The following is a 14,454-nucleotide window of genomic DNA, read 5'->3' as shown; positions in this document are numbered from 1 at the left end:
GTGTATAAGTAGAAACTTCCACAATCTCCCCCTCCCCCCTCTAAAAAAACTTTTTTGACCAATGAAACCCATTAAACAGCTCAGACAGCGTAACGTCAGAGGAGCCTGACATTTCAGATAAATTTATAAGACTTGTGTTACCGTTTAGGTATGGAGTCAAGCAATAAAATATTATCGAGAGTACAGCCAAAAATTAATGTTTATGAAGATATAAAATAATAACCACGAAATTAAATGAATATCTAACATAGAATACATATCTAAAATATTGGCTCTCTAAGTCAAATATAACTGTTAAATGTAATACAAATAAAATAATGTGTTAAACTATGAGATGTGTGTCTAGCACAACAATTCCCACATTACCTAGCCTCTGTCACGTAACTAAACACATACAGCAGGAAGTAATAAACAAAGTTAAATCTTTTGTAAAATTCGAAAAATAAACACGATAATAATAATAAGACTTATAAAGGAAAGTTACAACAATCGTAAATATGACAAATTAAGGAACCAGCAAACACTAATATATCTTAATTAATGATAATATTATATCATACACGGAGCTGTTATATAGCTAGTATTAATCATATGTAACAATAAAGTAATGTTGGTCAATACACTAAAGCTGTGTATTATTATCTTAAACAATTTCCAAAGGAATGAATGTCTAAAAGTTTAATTTTGAGAAAGTCGTGATACTCTATAAAGCTTCTAAGCCCATAATTAGCAGCAAGACTATTGCCGAATCTTTTATGGAGGGTTCACTTAACGTGATTCGGTGTGTGCCGGGAAAGTGTAGTAAATACACAACATCGCGCTTGAACGTTTCGATGTAAATCACAATTTTCTTTATTATTTTTTTGTACACGACGCACACGTGTCAATAAAAGTACTCTGTAACCTACGATCACTTTTGGAAGACTTCACACCTCATATAATGTTTTATTTATTTTTATTTTTTTGATAACTTCATACTTTATGGGATGTTTTATTTTAGGGTTGAGAATTCCTGTTTACCCTGTACTAAAAAAGTCATCATGCTGGGTTGTTGGAAGGTTATCTGTTTTCTTTTGAGGTGTTTGCTTTACCATTTCTCGGAAATTATGTGTGGTGCGGTTCTCTGATGACGATTTGACTACCTCTAGGATTGTGGTGGCGAGTTTCCAGATCATATGGTTATTTTGTTTTTCTGTAGTGGCGACTCTTTCATTAAGTGATCATGTACTGTTTATTAAAGCTGAAATATTTTGTTTTTGTTTAAATACAATGTCATAAAAATGCCATATTTTTGTAGGACGTCTGTGGAAGTGTTTGGCAGGAAAGTCTTAATACTTTTGATGGACTAGGTGGTTGGTTGTTCACGTTATATTTTGGAATTACACTTTGACAAGTGATCTCCCCCCCCCATCCTCTATGAAAGGGCTGAATAAAAAGAATATCGTAAAAAATTGGGGAAGATTTTCAAAACGCAATATCTCCTTAAGTATTAATTTTTGTGTTTCATTCATGATGTTAGAAAAACACGTAAGTTCAATAAATCAATTTAACACAAAAATACGAAACTCTATAACCCGAACGCTTTCCAAAAGTGGATCTTTCTTCTGATTCCCAGTTTGCCCCTAAAAAAAGAAATGTGCAACTTTCGAAAGCACTCGTGTTATAGGATTTTGTATCTTTGTATTTTTGTGCTCTAGTGTAGACTTTTGGATAAAGTGGCTCAACGTTTTTATGATAGTACTTTATTTCTTGAATAAAAGTGTTGAAAACTAACTGTTGAACAACTGTCCATTTTCACTAACTGTAAAAAAAAACATGTGCTAGCACTTGATCTAGTTAAAATGTGGTAGTTTAATGAAGTTCTAACAACGACGTAACGTAAGCACTCATCCACAATTATTAGCAAGTTTTTAACCGTAGGTATTGATAAATAAGTGCTTTATCCACGATCCTATAGGGAATGAAGTTTCAATAACGACGTAACGTAAGCACTCATCCAAAGTTATTAGCAAGTTTTTAACCGTTGGTATTGATCAATAAGTGCTTTATCCACGCTCCTATAGGGCATGAAGTTTCAATAACGACGTAACGTAAGCACTCATCCACAATTATTTAATGACTCATTAAATGAAGTTTATATAACACTTAATCAGAAACTCACGTATTAATTAAAGGAAGAATATTCTAATAAAAACCATTCCTTTTATTTCGTTGTTGTATTTTCACTAACTTATTTCTAAAGTTATGCAGATCCTGAGAATTTGTTTTATTGTTATTCCAAGTGTATCAAGCACATATTAAGAGTTACTTATCTCAAATAACTATAACCCAAACTCGAAATTTTTTTTTTATGAATCTACGATTTTTGTTATTATTATTATTTTGTTTTTGAGCTGCTGGTTCGTATCTAATAGCAACACGAAGATCTTGAGAATATTTCAGACATTCATGTTTATGATGTCCAATTATGAACTGACATAATGTAGAGAATATTAATCATAAATCGAGGTTTTCCACTTTCATGCTGAAATTATTACTATTTTTTAAAATTATAAATGCAGTTTATTCTAATACACAGGACAATCTTTTTTTCCCTCTGAATAAACTTCATCGTATTATTCATAACATATTATACTATACGCATGGTATACATTAATTTAATTTAAGGTCCATTTCAAATAAACAATAGCAGCACGCATAACATTTAATACACAAATGGTAGTGAAATTTTCAAAAGTATTTGAATCATTCGAAGAATATATTCCACAAGATAAGTTGTCTATATTATTTAAGGCATTTCGATAGTTAACGAGTAAAGACAATGAAAGCTAGATACAAGAGAAGAAATTATATTATTTAGCTAAATATTCTTTTCTAGGCACTCACCTGAGATAGTCTCTCTTACAGAGGATGAGATTGGCCTTGGTGAAGAGGGTGGAGCCCACCTCTCCAAGTCTACAGTCACAGCAGGTGCACTTGAGACAATCCTCGTGCCAGAACTGATCCAACGCTTTTAGCAGATATCGTTCTCTAATAACTTTCTGACAACCAGCGCACTCTGGGATCCCGGCATTAGGAAGTTTATTCTCCTCCTTTATTTCCATCTCCTAATGAACATCAGAAATGTGATATGACAGTAATAATAATCGTTTGCAAAGTGCCTAATGAATATGTTTTGTTTCTGTCGGTGTTTATCTAAACATAATGCTAACAACTCCGGTGTTTTTTGTTTACGTAATAACCGTAATTTATGCTATTTGAAACAACGAAATCTGAATATCATTCTTATTCACACACGTACTCGAGCGTTTGCTTATTAGAGAAAATATAATTTCAGAAGAGATGTTTTAATTGGATTTATTCACTCCTGTCGTCACGCAATGTTGAAACTTTACTCACATAAATTTATATAAACTTTCTCTGTGGACTTTCAGTGGAAACGTGAGACAGTTTCTGCACCGACCAGCATACGTAATCTTCAACTAAAGTATGTCTATTTCATCGTATATTAACTTTGTCCTTGGTCTTTAAAATGGAATATTTACAAACGTTAAAATCTCTTTGCCAAAACCATGATGTAGAATATGATTTGAAACTGAAACTAATCGAACTTTCGTGATGAAAACGAAGCGATCAGAGAATTGATATTTACTTTAAACATCCACTCACTAGAGTGAATGACACGGATCAATTTAAAATCAAGAACGTTTCCTTCTTACTGAAAATTGAAGATAGTCATGTTCATTTTGTTTTCTCTTTAGAATAATTTACATCAAAGATTTCAGCAGATCAACTGAGTGATTATGTAGCGGTTTCATAGTAACAGAACGAAACGTTTTAGATTATCCAAACATGGTTTCAAGTTAATTATGTTTCATAAGAGCACAATGCTCTTTTTTATGTTAGGTTTGATGCTTATATAATTCATGTGTTTTTTATATCAGGGTTTAATGTGTTTTATTACCTTCAATATAGTTCATTTTGAATATTAATGACATTTCTAGTTATACTTAATATCTATATAGCATTGGTACTGACAAACAGGAATACCAATTGTGTCTTAAACAGCATAATGTTAGAATTATTTAGTTTAAACTTGGGTAAGTCTAAGCTAAAACATTTCGTTTCAAAATATAGTGTGTAACATAGTGAACAACGTACTAAAGGCAAAGAAATCAAAGTAACATAAAATAACAGGGTGTATTTACATGCTCATTGAAACAATCGAACATAACAAATGTTCAAAGTGTCCACAACAGTTATCAATGTCTTATGAAATAAAAAATATTTACTATCCTCAGTTTCTTTAGTGGGAGTTCACTATGGTTCAACCTGCACTGATAGGATCACCTTAGCGTGTACCACTGAATGAAACCTTTAGCATTTGGCCAATCATAGCTCTAATCACAATCTTCTGGGTATTGGATAAAATGATTAATAATAATAATCATGACTACTATATATAAAGGGGGGGGGGTTGAGTGCGTTAAGTTAAAACGATTTTTGAAGTCTCATCACCTCATTACAGTTCATGTCACCACGTCTTTTATGCTCTATTTGATGATCGTGCATCCTAACAATAGCTTTGCAGCGTAGGTTTCACTGGAAAAGGATATGTTATAAGACTGTCATGTCCAAAGCACATCACTACTTTCGGGAGCTTTCCATAATCTATTTAGTATACGAGATAGACGGTTTCCCAGTGCATGTCTCAACAGTTCGATACAGAATAGCATGGATATCTGTTTCATTCTCCAGCTACTTGAGGTATGTGATAGATGGACGGGAGATATGACTGTTTGTTTGTAATTAAGTACAAAGCTACACAATGGGCTATCTGTGCTCTGCTCACCACGGGTATCGAAACCCGTATTCTAGCGTTGTAAGTCCGCAGACATACCGTTGTGTTACTGGGGGGCAAATATGACTGAAACCCTTATCTTGGTGAACTCATACCCTAGCGGTTTCGTTACCAGACACACACTTGATTATATTACATAATATTGCCTGGGGCACGTGTACAACCCGCTTTTGCAACTGACCTTTGGATTCGTGGATTTTCACTTGTTACAAGACGCCGCATTTTATTTACATTGGCTGGTGTACAACTTGTTGCAGGTTCCATCTTGGATAGTCCTGGTATCTCAAGTTGATCCATATTCATTTGATTTTCCAATGCCAATAAGTATTAAGTAAAAGGATTTCCACATCTTAGAAATTCTAAATCATCGATATAAACACACCTTTATAATCTGAATGTGTGAATATTTTGCGTCGAAAAGGTGTGATATATAACCTTCCCAAAAGCGATAAGTTTTCGGTAGCATCACATTACCCATGTAATGCTAAATATGGTCAAAATATAGTTTTATTACGTATCATTCCACCGCAACTTTATATTGGCTGTGGTTTTCACACGATTTAGTGATTTATAAATTTAAAATCGTTTTAATATAACGTACTCAAACCTTTGTGGCTATTGACAATTGTGAAAACATGTAATATATATATATATATATTCAGGAATATTTAGATATTAACAGACAGAAACAATTCACAGTCAGATTTGTGTTTACAGTTAACACATTTATGTTTTCTTAGAATTACGTTAAAAGCGAATAAGAATATAAAGAGGTACAGTATCTCATATTCATATCGAATAAATTTCAACATACGTTCAGGCTAATATACTTACATGCTTCATGGAACACTGCGCTGAATTACTGGCGTACTTAGTAACTAATATCTTAAAATTTAAACTAATGAAACTTTGTTGTGGTGACATTTTCAGTCAAATAGTTTTACATAATAAAACAAGATAGAGTGTCTGTAATGATGTAATAGCTACTTTAAACTTTCCACAGACTTGAAATGTTGTACCTCGCGCTAGCATTTAAATAAATAAGCACAAGTCTAGCAGAATAATGTTTTAAGAAATGCAGATCGTGTTCTTTTCATCACCTGATGTTGTCAAGCTCTTCTAGAAACATGGCGCATTTTTTTTTTTTTACTTTCATTGTTACTTGGTTCTTACTGACGCGGAAAATAATGTGTGATATCTTCCCATGTTTATTTGTTTGTTTGTTCTAGGGCGAAGCTGCACAATGGGGCTATCTGCGCTCTGTCTACCGAGAGGAATCCATCTACGGATCTTCTCATGCATAATGACTTGTAGACTGAACGTTGTAATATTTGTGATAACCTTTAAAGAAAAAACAACACCCATCATCTGGAGATTTTATTATTCTAATATGCTTGATAACAAAGGAACACCGAACAGTTAGTTATTTCTGTTAAAGTCTTCATTCATTATTTCCTTCGAATAAAATACTTAATCCATTTCTGCGATATATTATGCAATGTGTCAGTGAAATTAATTATACCGAAGTATAAGAATCATAACAAGACAGTTTCATTTAACTGTGTTGAAATGTACGAGAAAAAAAAAAGAGTCTCAGTTAGTACCGTCTTACATAAATAGGGTGTAATACACGTTCCGCCTTGTGGCGACAAACAACGACAGTATTTTGTACTCGTCAATCCAACAGATTTGACGTAAAGTTTTAAAGCAAATCAAGTGCTAAAATGTGTCAGAATTTTATGATAAAGACAAGAGAAAGCACTGAAAATATTGAGAAAGAAATGTGAAACTCCATATAATGATTTGTTTTTATAGAGACATATTTAGATTGTCGCTACTAGTATCACAGTAGCGGTAATAACTACGAAATTCTATGCGTGACAGATTGGTTAGAACTAAGCTCTTTCTGTCAGATCATCTAAGCAGAACTTATAAAGGTTTAAACATCTGATATACTCTTTTTCCAGTGTCATTGAAACCAGAGTCTCGACGGTGCTTCTTTATTTCTAAGATAGAATAAACTAGAAGAAGTCCCAAACGAATCACTTGGCAGCTAGAATATTAAATGACTTAGAGAATAATTCATCAGTGTAAAACAAAATTAGTGTTTATGCTGTAATCTATAGTGAGGTGTTTTTAGATTCAGTACCTTTTGTATATAATCTTCGTAATTTTAGGTTTATATTATTACGGTTAACATGACGCATTCTATTTTCCCTCCTCTGAAAACAATACGGTTGAGATAAACATGAATATTGTAAACAGCGTTTTAGCGTTCATCTGCTTACTTTCCTCGCTCATGATGGAAGGTTTATCAAAATGAAGTAAAGATGAGTTGGAAAGTCTTTGTTTGTACATTAGTCTTTACTCTTAAATCCTTGGAAATATCCAACAGAATTAACACATCGCCTGTAGGAAGATTACTGTTTTTTGTCTCATGCATTTTCGATTGGTTGAGTGGACTGGAAAGGCGTGCAGAGATGATGGATTTGGTTAACAAGTTCAGGTCCTTCTGGACTTATCTCGCCGGAGACAATGGTAGAGAACCGTGTTAGTTCATGAAAGTTCAATGAGACTAAAGAATAATGCTTGTGGCGGGTAAGAATCTCTGCAGTGTCATATCAGGCAACCAAGGGATCTAAGCAAGGAGTGATAGGTGAATAATGAAATCTGCTTCTTGACCAATAAATCTCTTCTCTCGTGAAGTCAGAAGATTTGAGTGCTTGGAAACTTCCGGTCACAGAGACAGAAGCTTGGCACAATGCATCTATCATAGCAAGATAAAAGCCACATCAAATTCAGATTCAGTATAGGGATTTGAGTAACGTCACTTCCGCAGGGTAGACAAGGCATGGAGGAGGACACAAAAGTGGCAGGCTTTATCTATTATGATTTTTTTTACGGCTCAGGCAGGATCTGGTACGTGGCAGGAAGAATACTGACATTGTCGAAGATTATATCACGACAACTTATAGCTGTCATTTATAAAGATGTATATATGCAGCAGAAAACCCGAAATTAACGTATGATTCACTTAAATCAACACTTTCCTGGAATTTTGTGCGGTCTCGCATAAGTCTGACCCATCAAAGATGGAATAAAATTTCAGTAAGAGTTTTATCAATGAAATAGAAAATAGAACAAAGGATAAGTTCGAAAATGGCTTCTCTAAAAACTGGAAGCAATTGCGTGCAAGGACAAAAAGAAATAAATAAAATTCCCGTACTTAAAATTATAAGGAAAGCCAAAAAATTGATGCTTTGTTTTCTTTAGTGGATTGCATAAAAAACATTGTATGCAGTACCTCTGTAAAATAAACATACAAAATGTTTGTAATAATTCTGAACCTACATAGTTAAGAATAGACTGTAATAAACATATTTGTAAAATACGTAGAATGTATACAATAAACAGGTACAAAGATGCTGTATGTAATTGTATTTGTACAATAAACAGGTACAAAGATGCTGTTTTGTTGTACATTTGCGCAATAAACAAGTACGAAAACGTTGTATGTTGCACAACAAACTGCATACTTCACTGAAATGATAAAGTGAACGACTGTATTAGCAGTCACGTACGTGTATTTTTAACTTTGTCTCTTTTATTATTTCATTCTTGAGCTGTTTAAACTTTTTCTAAACTGTAACACAAGGTTCAGAAACTTAACATCTATTGGTAAAATCATGTAGGTGAACAAATTAGGCAGAAAATATATTACTTAATATATATCTAATCCACAACAAATTACAGTTCCCAATTAAGACTAAACCTACTGTTTAAAATACCAAAAATATATATACAAAGCCTAATCTATCATTCAGATAAATAAACTAGTAGCATCAATGTTGCGTTGTATATTCTTCAAATGGTATATAAACATAGGTTCACTATTGCGGGGAAAATACAACTCGAAACACCATAAACCTACTGTTTATATCGGTATGTGACCGAAACTTTTCAAAGAAAGGACGCACCAGTGTACATCTACATATCAACTTTTTTTTAAGGAACTGAACGAAATAAAACGACGAATACAAGCGGAGGTTAGTTGATCTAAATTATTTTAAAATACATTAGTTTCTAGAACATTTAATCTGATTTTTTTTCTTTAACAGACCTGAACATTTTACTGATAAAACATGTCTCATCACGGGGAAGAAAGTGAGGGAAGAGGGAGAGAAAAACAGCTGGTAGTTATGCTATTTGAGAAGTAGGAAATTAGATTTTTGATACGCTGTAGTACTCGAGATAACGTATAGGGCTATATAATCGGATATATAAGTACGTGCATACACTCATACATATTACTGCTTTATAATTCACTTGTGCTAAAGTACGTCCATCAACTCAAAGAGAACTTAAATAACTTACTTTATGAACATCAAGAATAAAGCAACGTTTCTTAGAGTATGTCGTCTTTGCTTTTTCTTGTCTTTGTGTATAATTGATATTCGTTTGAAACTTGCCATTTAGATTCTTTTCAATTGAATTGAGTCAATTCTATACATATGTTTAGAGATATAATATATATATATATATTCATTTTAAAAGCTGATAATTCAATTTGCATTAAAAATGTAGCTTAGATCATGCATATGTGTGGCTATGAAAGAAACATATTGAGTCCAGCAGTTTGGAATAAAAATTGTGTTAAAATAATTCTGGTGCTTTCATTCTTATTTCTCTGATTTAATTACAATCGCTTGGGGTTGAACATATAAAATGTATGTCGCCTTAGACTTAATGATCTTTTTTTTTTATCTTAACTGTAAATTAAAATCTGTATGAAATGTTGTCCTTGCTGGTTTTAAGTGGCAAAAGATGAGACAGCAACACACACACACACATATCATTCACACAAGTAAAAGGAAATTGACAACGGAACGTCTCTCCATCTAATCCTGTTTCAAATCGAGTCGCTTCTATACACACGTAATACATCTGCATCAAGAAGGTAAATTGACTCGCCGATTTTAAGGCCCAAGATAAAAGCCTTGGATTAGGTAGAAACGTAGCAATTCCGACAACCACTTAGGTGAAGATGAATAGAGATATCTAGGCAAGGATCTATCTCAAAGAGGGCGAGCTCTCCTACAATGAATAGAGTCCTTGTTTGATTTAGCTTTGTTTGGACTCTCCACGTCAGCCGACATTGTGAAGCTGTGTGTGTGTGTCTCTTTATAAAATTCTCTATCGAAATTACTTCAAGAGAAATGGCCTGGCCTCAATAGGTGGAAAATGTAATTTTTCTTTCTTGCTTTTTTTTTCTCTTCAGCAGGGTTTGATTTATCATTGGGATTACATTAGCTTGAAGAGTCTCTCCTGCGTTACTGAGAATTTAATCCCTTAGCCGCGGAACACGAATGTTTGCCGGTCTGCGCTATATATTCCCCGTAGACGGCAAACTGCTAGGCATCCATACATCCATATCTTTACCGATATGGCTAGGTACATAAAGGAACCCATCTATTTAAATAAATTTCCCAGGGCTCTACTGCCTCACAACGTTTCGAGCTGATTGGAGACTATACAAAATTCTCTAAAAGTTGAACATTTACTTTTCCCTCTTTTGAAATCGTTTACTACTTCCTGCAAACTTTCGAAACTCACACAATATTCAAAACAAATATTTAAGCTTGCATTCAAGCTCATTCTTATCGTTATCTACATGCTCTAGCTTAGAAAAGAGAGAGAAAAGGCAGCTGTAATAGTCTTTAATGTATTCATAGTTACTTTAGCTAAAAGACAAGTAAATAAAGCGTAATTCATACCTTATCACTTTAATAAAGAAGTTTCTAAAATCGGGGTTTACATAAAAAAGTTCACTTTGAGAGACCCGATAATAAAGTTCATGAATATCTCAGCTAACCTGTTTTTAACTGAAAAATCGCGAATAAATTCTAAGTCACGATGTCTCTCAAGGCATCTGTTTCAGTTCTATGATATAATCCACTTCATGCAGTGGAACAGGAACGCTAAACTTGTCTGAGCTATGCACAATTTACTTTTCAACAGGATGTTTTGGACACAATTTATTAACTTAATCGTAAAAAAGCGAAATTGAGGTAATGAAATAGGACAAATATTACCGTATATACGAAGCAAAGGAATATACAAACGAAAGTGCTTTGCATGATGATAAAGGATTTTTAGCGGTTAGGAATATAAAAAATAAAAGATAACGACAATAATCACTTCTTAACAAATGACTATTCCCCTCCCACCGGGGGGGGGACAGCGGTAAGTTTATGGACTTACAACATTAAATTCGGGGGGGTTTGATTCTCCATGGTGGACACAACAGATAGCCGATTGTGACTTTGTTCTAACAAACAAACAATAACTTATCAGTTCACACTTCTGTGAGAAGGCATCTCTGTCTCCAATAGGAAAACATTGGAAAGTATCCGTAGAACATCAATGGGTGTTCATCACGTCACGTGCATTATTTAAAACTAAAACACACACATATTTTTATCATCTGTGCCATAGACCGTTGCGTTGCATTAACCATGTTTATTTGTACATAAGTCGAAAGTTCAATAATAGGCTATCTCTGCTCTGCCCATCGCGGGTATTGAAATCCGGTTTTTAGTGCAATAATTCCTCTAACTTTCCGATGAACCACCGGGAGCCATTAACCATGAGTAAGATATCTTGAAGAAGAACGTAAGGTCTTGATTACAGTTATTACGATTTCGACCAAACAACCTTTTTCAGGACTAATGAAGACCGTTTGGCCGAAACGTTCACCATAGAATGATTTATTTCTTTAATATACTTTTAACATTTCTTTTCTTTTTCAGATGTTGTCATGCTGTAACTGAAATTGTTAATTATTCTAATAATAACAAGGGTTTGTTTGTTTGTTTTGAATTTCGCGCAAAGCTACACGAGGGCTATCTGCATTAGCCGTCCCTAATTTAGTAGTGTAAGACTAGAGGGAAGGCAGCTAGTCACGACCACCCACCGCCAACTCTTGGGCTACTCTTTTACCAACGAATAGTGGGATTGGCTGTTACATTATAACGCCCCCACGGCTGAAAGAGCGAGCATCTTTGGTGGGACGGGGATTGGAACCCACAGATTACGAGTTGAGCTCCCTAACCACCTGGCCATGCCGGGCCAATAACAAGGGATAAGAAGAATGAACAGCAAAGGTCTTAAAAGAGAGATAGATAAAATTCATAAAGTAATTTAAGCAGAAGCTAGACATAAAAAAACAACACACGGCGATAATAACATAAAGTAGCCAAACCCTCCCAGTGCAAATTTCTGATCCAAATAAACATCTGATGGTCCTTTCCAATTCACACATATGAACAACTCATGCATCATTCAACTTCTTATATATAAACAACCCATTGGATCCTTCAACTTCCAACATATGAACAGATCATGGATCCTTCAACTTCCAACATATGAACAGATCATGGATCCTTCAACTTCCTACATATGAACAACTCATATATCCTTTAACTTCCAACATATGAACACATCATGGATCCTTCAACTTTCTTCAAGTGAAAATCCCAAGGCTCAGGCAAACTCCTAAAAATTAAAATCTCATTACCCCTTTCAACTTCCTACAAATGTACATCTCATTACCCCTTTCAACTTCCTACAAATGTACATCTCATTACCCCTTTCAACTTCCTGCAAATGTACATCTCATTACCCCTTTCAACTTCCTACAAATGTACATCTCATTACCCCTTTCAACTTCCTGCAAATGTACATCTCATTACCCCTTTCTACTTCCTACAAATGTACATCTCATTACCCCTTTCAACTTCCTGCAAATGAACTCATTCAACCACTAAAGAAATCACGATCATTTACTAGAGAATGAGCTTGACCTTTATTTAGACATAATTTTCCTACATTACACCTAAAAATAATATGGTTCTCAAAGACAACAATTTATTATTATAATGAATGTGGTATTGCTTGAACTAAATGAGGTTTGAGCAATATGCTTTATTATTGTATTAGTAATTAACCACAATAACAGGCTTGAGATAGTGAACTATGCTGAATATGCCAGAACATAATCGCCTGGTGTGCCATTGATATCCAACAGGTGAAAATACATGGGATCTATTCACATACACCTCAATTTATAGCAGTTTCAATACCTTGGTTTGTATTAGTCAGAGGAGTGTAAGCAAATTACCTCAGAAGTCATCACACTAAATTAGAATCCGCTCAACACACCAGTTTTAACTTACTACATACTTAGCGGGTCATTATACTGATATCTAACACTCAACTCGCCAGATTCATCTTCCTACAGTCTTTCCAAACCATGACATTGATGTTTTAGACAGTACTTAGAATTCAAACTTCATTACATAACTCTCGTAGCTCCATCGAACTTTCTAGATTCAGCTTTCTACACGTCAAAGGGTCTTACATTGATTTTTTACTTCCCTCAGACCCCAAATATCTAAACAATGATGACATTGATTGCTTGAATTCGCCTCAACTCACAAGATTAAATTTGCTATAAATTTTAGAACTCATTACACTCTTATCTTAAACTTCACTCAATTCATTAACCTCAACTCCCAAGAGACATCACAAATCATTACACTGATATCTTAGACTCAACTCATTTCACTAATCTTAGCTTCCTACACAATTCACAAATCATTACACTTTGATCTTAAACTCCACTCAATTTATTAACCTCAACTTCCAACAGACACCACAAACCGTTATTTATATTCCATTCAATAACATAGCCTCGGCTCCTTACAGACTTCACAAGTCACTAAACTCATCTTCTTATAGTCTTTATGCTTTATTTTTTGAGTATGTATGTTCTACTCAATTTACAACTTCATTTTCCTACAGAGTTGACAGAACACTAAATTATGTTTATATATTTCAGATTTGAGTAATACTTAAATATCTCTTCTTACAGCTTTCATACGTTTTCAATATGCGGTTTCTTAGTCTTTCTAAATCATGAGCTTTTTTTTACTGTTTAAACTCCACATTTTCTTAAACTGGATTCTTATTGATATGACTGATCATTAAGTTATGTTTTCTTAGACCTGATAAATCATCCTTTCCTGACTTATTAAAGACTTCATTCTTCTTCAGAAGGATATTCCTATAAATATAACAGATTACTAGGCAAAATTTTATTAGAAATGACGGATATTCAGGTTCGAAACTTTTAACAGACCACATGTGCCTCAGTTTTCTTAGAGTCTTGAACTATTAACAACAGCTTTCATTTCTAGCAAAGCCGACTCTTAATAGCTCTTACGTATAAAAGTTTGATTTGTTGCAATATTAAAATTTCAATAAGTTCAGACTTCTTGCAAACTCTGGTTTTTAATACGAGTCTCACAGGTCTTCGTACTCCGATTTCTGAAAGGCATGAGAGATTATCAGGATTTAATTTTCCTCAGAATACTAAGTCATCAGATGTCTGTTTTAACATCCTTCTAGGTTTAGATTTTTTACGCAACTGACAGGCCATCTCTCTCAAGTGTAAATGTTTTACGGCATTCAACGTATTTATCAATAGGTATATACACAGCGTGGTCACAAGTAAATAAACACCACCTTTTCAG

At 34.0% G+C, this 14,454-nt stretch overlaps 1 protein-coding gene across 2 annotated transcripts in view; it reads right to left on the bottom strand.

Annotated features, from left to right (window-relative positions):
* The window catches only part of LOC106460573 (LIM domain only protein 3-like), a 166,206-nt gene that overhangs the window by 40,270 nt on the left and 111,482 nt on the right, over positions 1-14,454 (bottom strand). For both annotated transcript variants that reach the window (XM_022387322.1, XM_013920293.2), the window contains exon 2: positions 2,887-3,107. In XM_022387322.1, coding sequence (XP_022243030.1) covers positions 2,887-3,104 — 218 coding nt within the window. In that variant the 5' untranslated portion in view covers positions 3,105-3,107. The remainder of the gene's footprint in view (positions 1-2,886; positions 3,108-14,454) is intronic.

Source organism: Limulus polyphemus, unplaced genomic scaffold (genome assembly GCF_000517525.1).
Source record: "Limulus polyphemus unplaced genomic scaffold, Limulus_polyphemus-2.1.2 Scaffold798, whole genome shotgun sequence".
In the NCBI taxonomy this organism is placed as follows: domain Eukaryota; kingdom Metazoa; phylum Arthropoda; class Merostomata; order Xiphosura; family Limulidae; genus Limulus; species Limulus polyphemus.
This window is presented reverse-complemented; position numbering and strand designations above follow the sequence as displayed.